This window comes from Larus michahellis, chromosome 8 (genome assembly GCF_964199755.1).
Source record: "Larus michahellis chromosome 8, bLarMic1.1, whole genome shotgun sequence".
Taxonomy (NCBI): domain Eukaryota; kingdom Metazoa; phylum Chordata; class Aves; order Charadriiformes; family Laridae; genus Larus; species Larus michahellis.
In genome coordinates, this window is record NC_133903.1 from 5,149,268 (window position 1) to 5,166,919 (window position 17,652).

At 39.8% G+C, this 17,652-nt stretch overlaps 1 protein-coding gene across 2 annotated transcripts in view; it reads left to right on the forward strand.

Moving 5' to 3' along the window:
* USP22 (ubiquitin specific peptidase 22) overlaps nucleotides 1-17,652 on the forward strand; it is a 112,396-nt gene that overhangs the window by 30,878 nt on the left and 63,866 nt on the right. For both annotated transcript variants that reach the window (XM_074597340.1, XM_074597341.1), the window contains exon 2: nucleotides 10,306-10,438. In XM_074597340.1, the coding sequence (XP_074453441.1) occupies nucleotides 10,306-10,438 (133 nt within the window). The remainder of the gene's footprint in view (nucleotides 1-10,305; nucleotides 10,439-17,652) is intronic.

Consider the following 17,652-nt stretch of genomic DNA (forward strand, 5'->3'; position numbering starts at 1 on the left):
GCAGCTTATGTGTTTTCACAAGACAAACGCGCATTCCACTTTTAAAAGAATCTTACTGTAGAAGGACATGCGATTTAATTTGAACAAGATCCATTATTTAAATGGTTTAAAAACACAATAGGCTCTTAAATGCATCTTTTATAGAGTACTTGAGAAATCATTCAGATTTGTGAATGCTAGTGGTGGGGATGAGCACCTACCAAATAAGCAATTTCAGCATAGTCATTTAAATTCAGGAGAATTGCTTTGTTCTTGTGGAAATACAGCTGCTTTTTTTTTTTTTTTTGCTACTGTGACTATATGTGGTAAAACCAAAATTATATCTTTAGAGCATCCTCCTATTTTCTCCCCGAGTTTGTGCTGTCTTTTAAATTGTGCAACTTTGGTTTTTTTTTTTTCCTCCCAAGTGTAATTTCAGCCTTGTACCTGCAGTGGAATTTTGTGTGGAACAAAAATTCAAAAAACTGGTTGTTTTGTTTTGTTTTTTTAAATAATCTTGTTTAATGACACACTCTTGGCATAATGTATCATCCAGAGTAAGGAGAACAGGAAAAAAAAATTGCATGTACAGTTTAAATGGTAACTGTTCAGATCTCTGGTTGACCCCCAAACACAATCCTTAATTTCATGAAAGCTCTCTAGCTTTAGATGGACTTTCACTGCTCTCTCTCGAAGAGCCTGTGAACCAAAACTGTGGTTTTGGCGCTTGGATGGACTTTGGCTACAACATTGTTCTCATTTAAGAATGTGTCTTTGCAGAGTTATTCAGAAAAACGTGTTGTCTCTCTTCTGAGTATTGTCCATACGTGTAATCCCCTAACTTCAGTGTGTTGGAGCTTTAGCTGTAATTCCCTTCAGGGTACATGCACTCCAAGCTTAAGATAGCACAGATTGTCAATAGAAGTAACTCTCCAGCTGCATAGCCTAATTGGTTTAGAGCAGGAAGGCGTGATTACTGCACAAACAGCTGCAATTGCTGTAAATGTGTGTCACTGCCCCTCATTTGGAGATGGTGGCACCAACGGTTGAGCCAGCAGAACAAATTATGAGAGTGCTCCTCAACCCGTCTTAGTTTAGAAAAATACATTAGGTGCAAACTGTATAAGGTGAAGCAAAACAGTTCAAACCAGCCCCTTCCAGCAGGAAGGGGACAAGTAAGATGAGTTTACGGATGTTTTCCATCCTGCCGCTTAGTGCAGAGCCTCATTGGAGCTTTGATCTTACTGAATGAAAGACCACATTAAAAGCAAATCATTATTCTTGTTCTGAATTCTCGGGGAAAAAATGACTTACTTGAAGTAGCTCACTTAAGAATGGGAAAGGTCGCTTTAGGATCGGGTGATCCTAGTGTATAACAGCATATAATGTCAGGAACTACCGCATCAAGTTTAGTATATGAGAACTAAAGTACCTGCCCTCAAGAGGTCTGGTTCTTTCTGGAAGAAAGGCTCCAGGAAGGCTTTCCTGACTTCTGTAGATCAGTCTTTGTAGGTATTAATCCAGTATTTGTGGATAAGGAGGGGGGAAAAGGAGGTTGTCTCTTCTGAAATAACTTTCAGTCACTTTTTTTTCGTTCTTTTTTGTTTTTCTTCTATCTCTCCCTTGACTGGTCTCAAAGCAGCTGTAGTATATTTGGGCACAGTGGGAAATGGTCTTTAACACAAATCTCTAAATTAATGCATTCAAGAGTTCAGGAAAGCATGTGGAGTCATAAAAAAACCCTACTATATTATCTGGCACTTAGTATGTATAGAAGTATTTTTAAAGCTCCTTCTGTGGAACCTGTTCGCAGTCTGTCTTTTTTTTTTCTTTATGAACTCAAAGCTATTTCAAACTTGCTTCTTTCAGTTCAGATCAGTGAGTCTCCTTATTTTATACTGGACCTTTTTCCAGCTGCTGCTTAGTTAAAAGTTAGGCATATTTTCCGTAACAGTGAAAGGGAATGAACCCCTGCCAGTTTGTGCCTGGAAGAGTATTGCTGTGCGAATGAGTTATTAAGGTAACTAGTTATTGTGCTCTAGGACTGCTCAGTAATATCCATTCCCATTTGGTGGTACGGTTGGGAGAAGGAAAGTGAACACTCTGGCTGTTGATTTGTAAGTCAGTGGATGCTGGGATATCACCAGCTTTGTGAAAGTTTTCTAGGATAACTTTATCCAGATTTTTTCATCCCCAAGCAGAACAGGTAGTAGTATTTCAAACGATGTTGGTGGTCCTTTCAGGCTTATTCTGAATGTTGTTGCTTCCAGCTGCCGTGTCTAGAAGATGCTTTTGTAGATGGCCTCTTTTCTTGCATGTTACAAAACAGCCCCTCCGTGTCGCTTATGCCCTGTGAACTTGAAGGGTTTACCTCTGTGTTCCTCTTGTGTCTTGTCTTTGGGTCAGCGTTCTGGCTTTGTTACCAACAATTCACTTTTGTATAGAGCCTTTTTCTGGTGTTCAGCAAACTCTTGGCAGCATGGTACCTCTCCTGTCATCTTCCCAACCCTTGCGCAGAGAATAGAAACAATTGCTTACTGCGTCCAAAGACACAAGATAAAGTACTGTCAGGCTTCCGCAGTCACTCTTGTGGTTAATTTTACATTTGAGAAGACCTGTTCAGGACCTGGAAACAGTCCTGATTGGCTTCTTTTTTTTTCTTTTTTTTTTTTTTTAAACTCAATTCTACCGTTATTATTTCTCTGAATGAGGATCTTGGTCCTATCAAAATATTTGGCCAACTGTATTTTGGTTCCTGGTGAGTTAGCCGTGCTGCTGTTGTGGCAAGCCGTCCCTCCTGCAGAAGGTAGCTCAGGCTGCTTTATTAATTAGGATTAACTCACATTCTCCCCGGCCTCCAGAGTATTTGTCAGCCTGGCATCGGAGCACCACAGAGCACTTAGTAGAGGCTTGTCATTGCCAGATAAGGAAATTGAGATAATTTGTCAAGACTAAAAAATACAACTGAAAAAGGAATAGGAATAGTCTGCTTTTAAAACTTTTAGACCAAAAAGAACTAATGAAGCAGATAATTCAAAATATTCTGATACTGGCTTCAAAACCTGTGAGTCTTGTGTGGTTGCCGGTGCGTCTTCCATGAAGATAGGAGAGGGGAAAAAAAAATAACCTGAAAACATAAAAGGGGGTAAAATTGCCTTCAGAATTTGAATTGCAGAAAATATTTAATCATTCTTTTTCTGGCAGTAGGTACTGTGCAGCTAATCTTGTTTCAAAACCGGGGTTAAATTAAGATAAAATGATTCTGAGGTGGGAGCAGGTGAGTTGAACGTAGGTGTTACTTTGCCTTATCAAAAGACAGGTAGTTTGTGCCCTTGCTGGGATGCAGCATCTTGAATAAGGTGCAGTGGAAAAGTTTTATCAGTTTGGAAAGAAAAAAAAGTTTACTCCAGTTGCTTTCTAGCATCTTTTGTAGCATGCTCAGTACTTTTCCTTTTCCCTGTTTTAGATTTTCTCACTTCCAGGCAGAAGTAGGATTTGTTGGAATTAGCCACGGGTTAATCTAATCTACAGGACAGCAAGCTGCTCAGATGGTCCTAATGGTATCCTTCATTTACACTCAGTTTGAGAACTGTGATGTTATTTAACAACTTGGGCTATTTCATCTTTATTTATAAATTGTGATATTATTGTCTTCAAACTCTTGCTCAGATGGCCAGAGCCAAAGGTCCTGTTCACAGCCTAGGAAAGCTGGGTAGGCATGTTCTCTGTCGCACCCGATGGCAATATGGGAGCCAGCAAATACACCGCTGCAGAGCAAGCGCCTTAGGTTTAATGTTTGACGTTGAAATACTGAACTCTCTCTTTCTCCTGCTGTCTAAACAAACATTTAGAATAACCAAGTTTAATAAGTTACCTGTGCTTGGCTCTTTTTTTTTAAGGTGACTTCCTGGACACTTACCAAACAACAAAAGTCAGTAACTAGCAAACAGTTTTGCTAGTACTAACAAAACCTTTACTAGTACCACAACCGTAGTGGGGCTGGAAACAAAATTTTAAGTATTGATGGAATATTCTTTAAAAAAAATAACTGACATTTCTAATCAGGCAATAGCATAATTAAGACTTGGTTGCAGGAAGTGAGTGAACAATACTTAAGTTGATTTTTTTTTTTTTTTAAAGCTGATGTGTCAGAAATGTGCGCTGACTCACAGTAACTCTGAATCATCCTATCAGCATGTGGAGGAGTGATTTATATGCCATGCCATAGAGAGCTGTAGAATCAATTCCCTCTCTTTTGTTTCTTGAAACCTAAGAACATGCCTTTGAAGTTTTAAGTATTTAAATTTACGAAATATCCGAGCCACTATACTAACGGGTGATGGGTCTGTGGCGTGCGCGCCTTAGAAGAGCGGTACTGTGAATCTTGAAGTAAACGTAGACTAAGAAGTGATAGAAATGTCGTAAGGCAGATTTGACCTAAATTTGTTACTCTTGAGGTGCAGAGAGTACTCAAGAGTAATAAATCTTGTCAGCTGTGGTTTAATACTGGCTTTCTCCTCCCACAAGGCAGAAGAAGTGCTGCTGTTGGAATAGCCGTAGGGTCTCCATCTTCAGCGAAGAAAGAAGCAGTGGTCGGTTGTGTGACCTTTTGTGATTGTGTCCTTTTTTCTTTCAAAAAATAGGCTGAGGGAAGCGTGCTGTTCGTCACTCAACATGTGCTGCTGTATCTATACCACATTTGGGCAAGAATTTGTTGCAACAAGGATGGATAAGAATAAAAATAAAAGTCTGTGCCTAGGCTATGGTCTAGACGTCGCAAGGTGAATAGGAGAAGCAAAAATTGACAAAGAGGATTGACGGTACCTAAAATGTGCATATTAAGACTGGGAACTCTGAATATGGACGGAAATGTTTAAGTTTCCCTTAAATGTCTTCATCTGTGGCCCAGTGAGGGCATTTGCACTTTGTATCTGAAAAGTTTCAATCAAAAGTCTCTGATTTTTCTGTTTTGGGTTTTTTTCTGTTTTCTTTCCCCTGTTCTGCTGTTAAACTAATGAAAACTGCAAACTTTACAGTCTCTTCACTTTTATTCATGTGTCTGTAAGGGATTAAGGACTCAAGAAAGCGGAGTTTTATTTTGGGAGCTGTCACAGGTTCCTAAGGCTCTGGGCGAGTGGACGCTCATGTGTTGCCTTCTCCTCCTTCTCTCCCACCAGTGTGTGCGAGCGTCATGGGGAAAAGGGGATGGGACTTGAAAGGATGGGACTTCTCCTGCCAAAATAACTGCTGTGGTAGTTGTACCAAGGTTAACTTTGGAAAAGGTTTCTCAGTTTCTCACAGAAATCCTACTTCAAAATTCAGCAACCACAAGTGGGTGGGACTCATCAGTGTCTCCTTGTGCCTGGAGTTCCCCTTCTTTCAAGTCCACTGAAGTACTACCTTGTAAGGAACGGTTTGTCTGAGCTGAAGTAACGCTTCTGGAGCACAAATGCTGCTTCTTGGAAACAAAGGAGATTATGGTGACAAACTTAGGCGGGGAGGAAGAATTTCCCACAGGCACCTGTATTCCATAGGTAGGCATATTTAGAGCTGCACAACAAAGACTTAATCCATGCAGACTGAGGTTAAAGTTCTTTCTAAAGAATTAGACTTGGTTTTAGGTTGGAAAGGGAAGTGTACCCCTCCAAAGTCTTCCAGTAATGATGGTAACGTATTAGAAAATTGAATACTTTCTCCTCTTGCTTCTGATGTGTCTTAAGTGTTATGTCTGTTTTACACAAAAACTTACTTTTAAAAGGTGCAGAAATTGAAGTAGGTTTGTACTGGGAAATTTTTACTTTCCTAACGCTAAGGATTTGTACGTGAGCAAACGCTTGCAGGGATCCATAGCTAGTGTATTTGCTTTAGGAGTACCTTAGGAATCTGCTTCTTTGAGTTACTTGCGAACATGCACCATGTGGCAACAGCTTCCTTATGATCTCCTAACCTCCCAAGCCTCCCACTGTCTTGTTAGTGTTACCTAGTTCATCTTTTCCCGTGAACCTGCGTGGTGAATATGGTTTGCAGACAGTGAAAGGTAGGTGGTCTTTGGCTTATAAGCTTCTAACTGACAACAGCTCTGTTCTGAAAGGGCTTTGATATATTTAGTGTGAGCATAAGAGGCAAGACTCCTTAAGTACCCTAGTGGAAAGGTTCTTTAAAAAGATGTTTTCCCCTCATATACAACTAAATACAAACCAAGCTTCTAAAGCTACTTCTGAAATATCTGGAAATACAGAAGGATGGTTTGTGGTAGCTAAGGTCTATTGTATGCATCTTGCTTTTTCTGCACAGTTTGCGTTGCAGGGCTAGCCACTTGAAACTTGCCGTTCGTTGGTTGGAGGGGTCAATGTTATATGAAGTTGAAACAGGTTTGTAGGTTCTTGGAACAATTGACGTTACGTGCCCAGCGTGAGCACCTTGCTTTAGGTGGAGGAAAGGAGAGCAGGAGGGGGAGCTGTGGGACAGGGAGCTGCTGGGGTAGAACAGCAACGCCAGCTGGATGTATTAATTTTCTCCACCGCTGTTTTGATGGTTAGGATGGTAAGGCTGTTAGGATGGGAAACTAATAATAAGCTATTCTGACAATTTGGGAAGTCTTGAAGTGTCAGCAGTCTAGTTCTTGACCTACTGATGCCTGCTGCTTTCTTTTTAACTCATTTTGTGTCATATCTATGAACAGTATTAAGAGCCGGTAACCTTTTAGAGATGGACTCTATTGACCTTGTTACAGGTGATTTCAACCAGTTCCCGTTGTGTGTCGTGCGCTAGTTTTTACATCCTCATTTGCTAGGCTGTTTAAACCTCCTTTAAAGAAGGTACAGAACTATTGCTGAGGGTCTGGGTGTGCAAGTTACCACTGCCTTAGAAATAAAGGAGATGTGTAGTGGAAAAAACACTGAAGAGGGAAGTGGGATATCTGATGTTGCTCATGGCTGCGGCTGTGTCAGAAACATTGTCAGTGACTGCGCACACGTCATTTATATTGTGCAGGACCATTTTTTCCAGTTTTCTATAATTTAAAAAAAAATAATGATTATAATCTTCCAGAAAGAAAACGCTCGGGGCCTCTTCTGGTTTCTGTGTGCAGTTTGTTAGAGTATGAAAGCAAAAATAAAGGGGATAGACAGACAGAGGTTCAGTATGGACTGAAGGGAGACTGGCTGGGGACGTAGGATGAGGGAGAGAGAACAGGGTTAAAGATGGAGAGTGGAGTAACTGAAAGTGAGGAGAATAGAAGCAAGTAGGGAACAGAATAAAATAATGTGGGGAGCAGAATAATAATGGGAGAGGGTATGGAAGAAGGGGAAGATTCTACATTTATGTCTTAGGATAAAGGAAGGGATGTTCTTGTATCTAGGAGGACATACCAGAGAAAAGGAGAAGTGACAGGTTGATTCTGCAGCCAAAATGCTGCTTGACTTCCCAAAAGCATCCGGACCATAAACATTGCATTTTAAAGAAGTTGAGTCGTGTTTTAAAGCAAGATTGTGGCTTTATGGGTCCAACCAATTTTTGACTACACATTTGCAGTATTCTGTTTGGTCTTAGACTGTAGCCTCAAGAGATGTGAGCAGGGGTGGAAGTATTATGAAACAAAGTAATTTGATTATTTGGGGTGGGGTGGGAAGGTGGCAGCTTTGTTGTAACTTAGCAAATGGTTTAAAAGCACAGACAGATGAAAAGGAGACAGCTAATCTAGTTAAGAATAGCCACTATGGTTTTTGATATTGATTTCTTTCTTCACTCTGTTGCCTTTTAACCTTATTTTCTTACAATTTTAGAAAAAACATCTTGAGCTATACTGAACAAATAGAGGATATGTATAAAATAGCTTCCTTTAAATAAATGAACTTTTAACTTACCACCAATTTATTTTACATTCTTTGATTTAACTTTCATTAAAATAAAAACTCTTAGGGTATTATTTTTCTGCCTTTTAGTCTAAAAGGGTCGGTTTTTACATGCTTGTTATGTCATCTGTTTACAATACATTTAATGCGAAAAGATGTATTTTTAGCTGGCTAAGTAAAATAGCTAGTTGCTAGAGTTGTCATGGCAGCGATGTTAACAGATAGGCTGATCCTATTTAGCTTTTGCAGCCAAGGAGCGACCGTTAGGCAAGAGTTTGACAGTTCTGCAGTATTTTTCTAAAGATGGAAATTGTGCTGCTGGTGGTGAGTTTTTATGGTCCTACTTTAAAATATTTCTTTCTGTAGGTGTGTGGAGTTTGATTCAAGCGATCTATTTTCATCTAACAGAAATTAGGAGAACTTTGAGTACACAATATGTGAGATTCAGGATTTAAGTCTTAATTTGTAGAAGCTTGGAAATGAATTACACAGTGCAGCATACTGCAGGCTTCTTCGTTGATTTTTTTTTTTTTTTTTTTTTTAACAGCCATAAGTATTTTGGAAGAAAAATGCCAGACTAGAGAACAGGATCATGCATCATTTATTCAGGACTAATTTTAAGTTGTGGCAGACCGGGCAAATATTGCTGAAGAACTTTGGGGATTATTTTTGATGAAATGCACTGCCTGGGTTAGATGATATCTTAGTATTTTAGTAATTCCGATTATTGTTGGGTTTTTTTTTTATTATGAAGAACAAAATGGTACTTCTTTATTGACAAGCAAAGGAATAGTATTTTCAGATTATACCCTGCAAAACAAGGCATACCTGTACAAGCGTTCCCTGCAGCTCTGAGCTGTTACAGAAGTTCATTTACTCTTGAACATATGTCCAAATGCAGTTGCTGTTGTCTGACATAAAAAGTGAATTTACTGTGAGGGATTTCTCCCGTCTGTATCCTCCAGTCAGATGATGTCGGACCCGAATTGGTTTTGGTGGTGTTGAGAAAAAGACTTATCCCTCAAGCTCTCTTAACTCTCTTACTAGGCAGGGTACTTTTTCAAAAGATTTGTTGAAGTGCCTGAGTTTAATGCTAAAAGAAAGTTTTGGGTGTTGTTGGCTTGAAGAGTGCTTCAAATGTGATTGAGAGACAAAAAGTCTACTTAACCTTCTAATTGCCTTTTTTTTTTTTTTTTCCGCTAGGCCTTCTTGTTAAAATGTATTGTTTTTATAGGAATGCAGACCCTCATGTCAGGTGTACATGCCTATTAATTTCCAATGAATCACGGTGACTTTCATCACGTACCTCCTCATTCTGGGTCGCTCAGGGTAACAGTCAGCACATCGCTTTCCAAACTTGATTCAAAGCCAGTCTTGAGAGTGGCAAAAGTGACTTCTGTAACTCTTTGACTGGTGTGGATTTGATGTTGCGCCACTATTTTGTGGGCTGGTATAGAGAAATCTAATGAATGAATCTGGCAGAATCTCCCAGCAGAGAAATGAAATGCCATATACCCACAAACATGTTAACGTTCAAGTTATATTACAGCTTTTGAGTGGATTGAGGAGCTTGGTGCTGTGAAAAAGCACAGTCCGTGCTGTGGTCCCACCACCCAGAACTCCTGCCTCTTCACCCCTTTTACCTCCCTGCGGGGCATCTGCTTTCTCTGAGCTCTGATGTTCACCCGAGTCTACTCCATCTCCCCCCAAACCTACTAACCTGACAAAAGGCTAGTTTTAGCCTAGCTTCAGCTTCCAGGTTAGCAGGTTTGTTGAGCAGCAAAGCCCTTTGCTTCAAGGTAGGGACTGTGGGTGGGGGCTGATTTTTGAAGCACTGATCAAGACCAGTGGTGTCGAGACCTAGCTCCCCTGGTAATCAGCATCTGCGCCGCTGTAGTGTTAAGCCCAGGCAGTGTTAGCCATAATGCCCAAAGGTTCTGCACCAGCAGTGGATGTTTGCGTGGCTCATAGCGAGCTGGGTGGAGGAACTGGTACTGGTTAACCTGGGGGAAAAAGGGCAGGTTCACTTCAAACACATCTGTCTCCCAGCTTGAGCACGTGGCTGTGATGGTCATCCTGCCGGTACCTGGTTGGTATGCGGATAGAAATGCCCAGGCCGGGTGAGGGAATAGTAGGACTGTATTCCGGCAGCAGTGCCTGCTTACCCTGGCTTGAAATCTTCATTAAACTCCAGGCTGAGAGTTGTAAATGGGTTGACTATCGTCTGTCCTTAGATGAGACTTGCTCCCTATCAAGACTTGGAAGTGTGTTGGATGAACGGAGGAGTTTTCTCCGATAATATGTCTAATTGGTGGTTTTGTCACATGGGAGCAGAACCGTTTCCCCCGCTGGTCCGCCGCATTCAAAAGGAACCGCATAAAAGGGAAAGCTAGCGGTTAGATCTACGCCTGTTCCGCTGGACTTGGAGCTGTGCTTCTGTCACTCATAGCGTGTGTCTGTTTCTCTATTTCAGGCCAAGTCGTGCATTTGTCATATGTGTGGTGCCCACCTGAACAGACTCCACTCTTGCCTCTACTGTGTCTTCTTTGGCTGTTTTACAAAGAAACATATTCACGAGCACGCAAAGACAAAGCGACACAATTTAGGTAAGATGTCACCCTGATGTACTCACTGCTGCTTTTTAACTCACTCTCTTATCCCTGTCAATTCCAGGCCAGTAAGGTGATATGTTCTTGTAGCTACCTCATTAGACAGGGAGATCAATTTTATTTGTGTTTTGGCTGGATTAGTGGCATTACTTTAAACCTGGTGCTTAAGCTTCCACTGCATCACAGATAAGTTTTTGTTCACAACTTAGAATTTGAATTATTACTGTTTAGTATCTTAGTATTTATGAATTAATGTCATATACCAGGAAAAATAATAATAATATGTGTAGACAGATTTTTCTTTTTTGCTAAGTATGAAAAATAAACATTTATTTCAGTGAACTCTTGTTCAGGAGGTCGTGTTCACTTTTTTTGTTCTTGCTAAGAAAAAAACATCATTCCATCATTCCTGTCACAAAGACGACTAATCAAGTAACAATGAGAATTATTTAAACTTCTAAACAAAACTGGGTGTTGTTTTTTTCTGTCTTGGCTTCTTGTTTTCAGTGGGGTCAATAACCTAGGTAATAAGAAGACAGTTTAACGGATATGGAGTACCTTTTCCTAAACTACCTCAAAAACATGGGTAAAACAAGTTCTTCTGTCAGCTTTGGTGCTACATAATGTTCAAGACCAAAAGCATTCAGTTTTGTTTTAAATTACTTACTGCTTATAGTTTAGAACACTTCAGAGTTATAAAATGATCAGGATTTTGCATTATATTAAAATTCTGGTTGTGTCAAAATAGCTGTATATAATTTTGCTTGGTGTGCAACACTTTATTTGGCTTCAAATTAAAATACATTCTTGGTGGAGTGATACAAGAAACAGGAAAAAAGGCATTACTTAATGGAATAAATTTTCTCTTGACCAGTGTGGCCACCGTTCCCATTTAATTTATCCAAAGTGCTTATGGAACAGTCTTTATTTTCCATGAAAACAAAGGTACTCCAGAAGGCCAACAGTGCAGTGTACTCCTGCGCGTAAGAAACTGGCATCTAAGTTTACTATTTACGGAAAAGATTATCTAAACCAGCAAATCATTATAGTTTCTCCATAGGTGTGAAGAAAGAAAAAATCTAGGCTCTGTAGTGGTATAGCTTAAGTTTGTAAATGCCTTGAAAAATAGAGTGTTGGAAGGTAGTACTGAATATCCATAATGTTTATGAAATTGCTAGCCTTTGAGAGTACCAAAGTGTAATTCTTGGTGTCAGGGTAGGCAGCAATATTTAGTATGAACTAAGGCAGAGATAGCTGTGCTTTACGTGGTAAGTTCAGGAGGAAAGAATGAAATGTACTAGGGTGAGAAGACATCTGAAATCGGTAAGCGCCCATAAGGCCACATCTGGAATCCTGTGTCCAGTTCTGGGCTACCCAGTAAGAGAGAGTGTGGAGCTACTGGAGCGAGTCCAGCAAAGGGCCACAAAGATGGTGGAGGTACTGGAACACCTCTTACGAGGAAAGGCTGAGAGCGCTGCGACGGTTTAGCTTACAGGAGGTGGCTCCGGGGGATTCAGCAGTGTGTGCAAATATCTGAAAGAACGGTTGAAAAACGTGGAGGCATGCTCTTTTCAGTGGTGTCTATACAAAGAGGCAGTGAGCACAAAATGAAACGCAGGATGTTCTATCTGATCCTCAGGGAACATGTTTTTACTGTGAGGGTGACCGAGGACTGGAACGGGTTGCCTTGAGAGGTTGTGGGGTGGCTGTCCTTGGAGATACTCAAAAGCCATCTGGACACGGTCCTGGGCAACCTGCTCTAGATAGCCCTGCTTGAGCAGGAGGGTTGGGCAAGGTTGACCTCCAGAGGTCCTTGCCAACCTCAAGTGTTCTTTGAAAACTGAAAAAAAGAAACCAACCATGTATGACAACATCTTTTTTTTATTTTATTGTTTTTTACAGGGTGTAATCTCAGTGAGCTTTTGAAGTCCATTCAGTAGGTGAAATTATTTGGGAGTCTTTACCAATGCATAAGTACAAATTACTCTATGTAAACTCTATCTAAGGATTTCTGGTAAAGTGTACATATGTATAAAAAACCCTTTTGTGCCAATATAAGCTTATGGCCAGGTTTAAGGTTTAAAAAAAAAAATACAGCACTAAATTGAGACTGTAGACAGTATTTTCCTGTTTATCTGTGGATACTGGGTAAACACTGTAATATTTTTACCGCTAAACTTAGCATATTTATGGAGAACCTTTTAAAAGAGCTTTATAATTGCACGTGTTGGGAGCTGCTGTTTATCTACGTATTTGGGAAGCCTAAATTCTTTTAAGTTATTTTTTGTGCAAGGTAGAATTTGCTGTTGTCTGCTCTAGTGAAATATCTTCTGTTTCTTTAAAGGAAAACCAAAACCGGACAGAGGAGGGAGGTTCTTTGGAGATGCACTCTTGCTTGAAGATTGTTGTAGTTATTCTCATGGTACTAGACAATTAAGAACATGTCACATAAGGTACTTCCCAAGAGGAATAGCCTTTAGATAAAAAGGGCAAGAGTTAATTATACAAACCAAAGTACAGAATACAGTACTGTATCATCCCCAAAAGGATTCTTTTGCAGCTAAATATAACGTACTCAGTGCACAAATACACGTAATGTGAAGATTGTACAACTGGCTACTTGGTTTCTGGTTTTGGAGATTCCTTTTCTATTTTTTTTTAATGTATGTTTTGGTGTTTAATTTCCAGCTGCATGTGAAATGAGCTGTAAAAATATTTTTGTAGTTTTGCTAGTGCTTTTGGTTGCTTTTACTGCTGCAGTTCTAGTTGGGGAAATAACATCTGATCGGCAAAAGCGAGTTAAGTGCTTTGAAATTTCAAAATGAACAGGAATTATTTTAAAACACTTGGTGACTTTTTGCTGAGCCAACATCAGTCTCCATGGAGACTAGCAGGAACTGCACACTTAATCACAGTTCTAAGAAATATCATAGATTTCAGCTGTAACAGCTGCCTGAGCACTGGAAACGATGTTTTTGCAGCTAACTGCTGTATGTTTCAGGAGGCTTCAGGATCGTAGTCCAGATAGTCCAGAGCGTTCTTAAAATACATCCCTTGTTATCTCTGCTTTCCTAAGCAATATAAATTAGACACTCACACTCTGACCTTATAATAATACCTGTGCTCTTGCCTCTGCTTGCCTATTCGGTGTATATGTTAATAATACTGTACTTATTTCAATATATACTTTGAGTTGTGGATGTGGGTGATGGGGAGGTGAAGCACGATCCAGCTACATGAGCTTCTTTTTTTACTCTCTGCACTAACAGTCCCTGTTAGTCGATCACCATGGTAGGCTGGTGTTTCCACTGGCTTGGGAATCGTTAATGCAATGTAAAATTTTTATACAGCTGTGAAAACTTTTAGAAAGAGGTAGCTAAAACCGACCTTCCCAGGACTTTGAAGACTTGGGACAGTTCAAACTAACCTCTTCCTGTTCTGTTTCAGCGCTGGTTTTTTACTGCCCAGGCATCGCTCACCCCCCTCAAATACATGAAAATGGTGTCAGTTACAAACACCTCTAGGTTTGTCCTAGGACTGCTTAGAGATGGTTTGTAGCATGCGAAGGAGGTGTTAGGAGCAGGTGAGGCAGGGCTGGCTGGCTGGCTGTCCATTCCCTCCTTCAGACTTGTAAGGTACTTAGTCAAAGTCACTGATTAAAGATGCTATGGATCTGAAATCCAGCAGCTCAAGCAAAGTGATATCTTAGTCTGTTACTTCAGGAAATAGTTTCTACTGTTGCAATTTTAATAATATAGAATCCTTAATTTTTCCTTTTTTCCTCTTCTCCCAATTTCATAAAACATGTTTTGCTTCGTTGAAGTGGTTGTACTGGCTGAAGCTTTATCGTAAATACCCAGCCTTCTACCTGGTAGGGGTCAACAGAGGTAGCTTAGCGAACAGGCAGCAGTTCAGCTATTAAGCATTTTTTCCCTTGTTCTGCTCTCCTTTTTTCTACTACTTAGCTTTTCAAAAACTTTCCGAAGAGGAGACTGCTGCTAGGTGCCTGTGTTCCAGTAGCTGCCAGTAGCCTGTCCAGCGTTAAAGCCTGGTTCCTTTCTGGCACCCGCAACATGCAAAGGCAGCGAGTTCCACAGCTTTTTCTGAGCCATATGAAAAACGCAGAAGAAAGTATTCTTCTGGTTTGCTTTGTAATGGATCTTGTAACTTTGCTCTATATTTCTTTTGTGAGGAATTGGGAAGTGGTGAGTAAAAAAAAGCCTTATTGATCTCTTCTGGGGTTCTTGATCTTTTTGATATTGTCAGATGTTTCCTTTTCCCAACCTGTAGGATCCTGAACTTTTTTTTTTTAGCTTTTCTTATTGACACTGTTGTATGATTCTCAACATCCTCATAATAGTTTCTTTTTTTTTTAGTTCTAATGTTCCATCTGTCATGACAGCTCTTTGGATTAATAGTTTACTATACTAATGACTTGTATTCTTAGTTTATACATCCGTGACTTCTATTTTGTGTTTCTTAATACGCTGCTCAGCACTGAGCTGATATTGTTTGGGGGTTTTACTCAGAGACTCCAAAGCTTTTTTCCTGAGTGTAGTAATTGTTACTCGTCTGCTACCTTATTGGTAGTGATTAGAGTTTCACCGTTGGTGGCACTGCCTATTTGCTCAGTATCATCAAGTCCTTCTGGAGCTTTTTGCAAGCTTCAGATTTGATTATTCTAGATGAACGTGTGCCATCAGCATACTTCGGCATCTTCCTATATAACTTTTCCAAATTGGGTTCCAGCACTTGGGGAATCTACTGGTGGTTTCTGTCCTTGTAAAAACTGACAGTCCCTTCCTTATCTCTTCTACAGTTGCTCAATGAAGGAAAATACATGGTGACTTAGGCCCAGAGCAGCAGGAAGGTGTCTGTGAACTGTAGCTCTAAAAGAGAAGAGAGGTTGGTGCTGTAGAGAGTGTTCATCTTGGAAGTGTAGTAAGGATTATTTTTTTTTCAGTATCCTGGTTGGGACTGAAAATCCTAGACAGATACCAAATGAAGTTTTAATATTCCCTGAGTGAATATTTTCTATTATATAATGATTAAAACTTTTGGGGGGGATTTATCATATGAGAAAACAAAATCAATGATTCTGAGAATGGAGTATTTATGTGACCTTGCTTGGGAGTTTTCCTCCCACGTGCTTTTACACACATGTATATTTATAAAAATATATATATACACACACACACACTATCTTTACTTAGCTACAAGAAGAACCATTGTTACGAGGTTTAGGAAAATCTGTAACAGATAACCATTCTGAGTTAGATTAGTTCAATTATGGCATCAAAGCTCTTGGGTAGACCGATTTTAAACTCCTTGGTAAGGAGCCAACTCATGCATTTCCATGCTATGTATGTCTCTGTCTGTTAGAGATGCACTCTTACACGTGAGTAATATCTTTGAAACGGCACATAACACAGTTTTTGGTTAAGTCTTGGTCTGCTCTAAGGCCCCGTTCTGGAGTTAAAGAATAAAGGTAGGTGAAATAGCAGGGCTGAGGTTCAGTGGTTAAAAGACTAAACAAGAAACAGTTGGAAGACTGAAGTACCATTCAGTTTCTAGGGAGACTGGCAAACAGTTGATTTCAGAATTAGTCCCGTTAGAGTACGTTCATTATTTATTATATCACAAACTGTTTGTTGAGGAACTGTTTTTCCTGAGTATATGCTCATGTAAGGTTCAGTCCAATAAATACATTTGTGGTGAGAGGAACTGGGTGGGTGAACCTAATAATAATGCTCATAGATTAAGTTGAGGATTTTTTGGTAGAATTCAAAAAGCTTCTAGTTGCCCTAGAAAACAAATAACTACATTTTTTCATCTGATTCAGAGGAAACATGGCAAAAAGCTGGTTTCTATATTTGAAGTTGGTCAAAGGAAAAAAATCTGGTTACTGCTGCTAATACATAGCTGTCTGTTGAAATTTAATATGTAGTAAAGAATGGCAGTAAAAGTTATTTAAATTTCATGTGAGTTGGAAGCTGTTGACCATACTGTTAATTCTGCATGATGGCAGTGAAGTAGAGTTCTCTTATAAACGGCAAAGACTTTCATCGTACCCTACGTGGAAGGGGCAATAAAAGCAGTTCCCGGCAGAGTGTATTGCAGTGCTAGAGTAGCAGTTTGTTTTTTCCTTTTTGCGTTTAGGCTCAGAAAGGGGTAGAAAAGGTCATCTGGGCATTTTAGCAGCTTATTAATTTGAGTTCTGTTCTAATGTTTTGCTTGGTGTGGGTGTTGAAAAAGTCTGTTAAGGAGATGAAGGCAAATGGAAAACAGGATACAGCGTGTTATAGTTCTGTCAGAGATGGATTGTATCAGACTAATATGTCTTTTTTATAATATAACTGATTTTCTTAGAAAAGGGAAATACACTGGACCTAATTTGTCTAGACCAAGTGAAGAATTTGTCATTTTGCCCCCTTGGAAATTATTACTTGAGGTAGAAGTGACAGGGATTAATATAAGAATTGTGGTGTATATGAGGCAGGATAAAGGGAGACTGATGATGAATAAACTGAAAGCAGAGTGTGTAGGATGCGTGGACTTTACTAGCAGAACTAGTCCTGGTTTACTGCTGTTTTCTAGTAATTGAAGAGAATGAATTATATCTGTGTATGGAATTTACGACGGTCACAGGCTTTGGAGGGATTGCTTATACTGGGGAGAGCTAGGTAGGCCTGTGATAACAATTAAATAGCTTCATTGACTACAGTAATAAAAGTGAGGTAAAATTTGATAGTAGAAAGTACAAACTCTTTGTACTTCAACATAACATTCTTGTGATGTCAACCAGAGGAGCATTGATAAGAAGAGGAAGAAGAGGAGGAAGGCATTTTGGATATATAGGTCAGCCATAGGGTATGGCTTTGAAGCTCCAATATTCCTCATAGCCATTAAAAGTATCTGCTGTTATAGGATGTTTTGTGCAAAGTATTGCAGGTAAAATCTCATTTGCTTATGTGATGCATATTCCAGCGTGGCATTCCTATAGCTTGGCTCAAACTTTGAGCCAGACTGACCTTGTAAGAAGGCAGCAGGCCCTTGTCCTCTGCCAGGAGCTGCTCTGGTAAGTGCAGGTAGTTATGAGTTCTTGCAAACCATCTCTCAAAAGTTCCTCTTAGTGTCAGAAATGACTCCTGAAGAGTTCTCTGTACACCTGGAATATTCTTAGCCCTCAGAAAACCAGCCTGTTGAATATT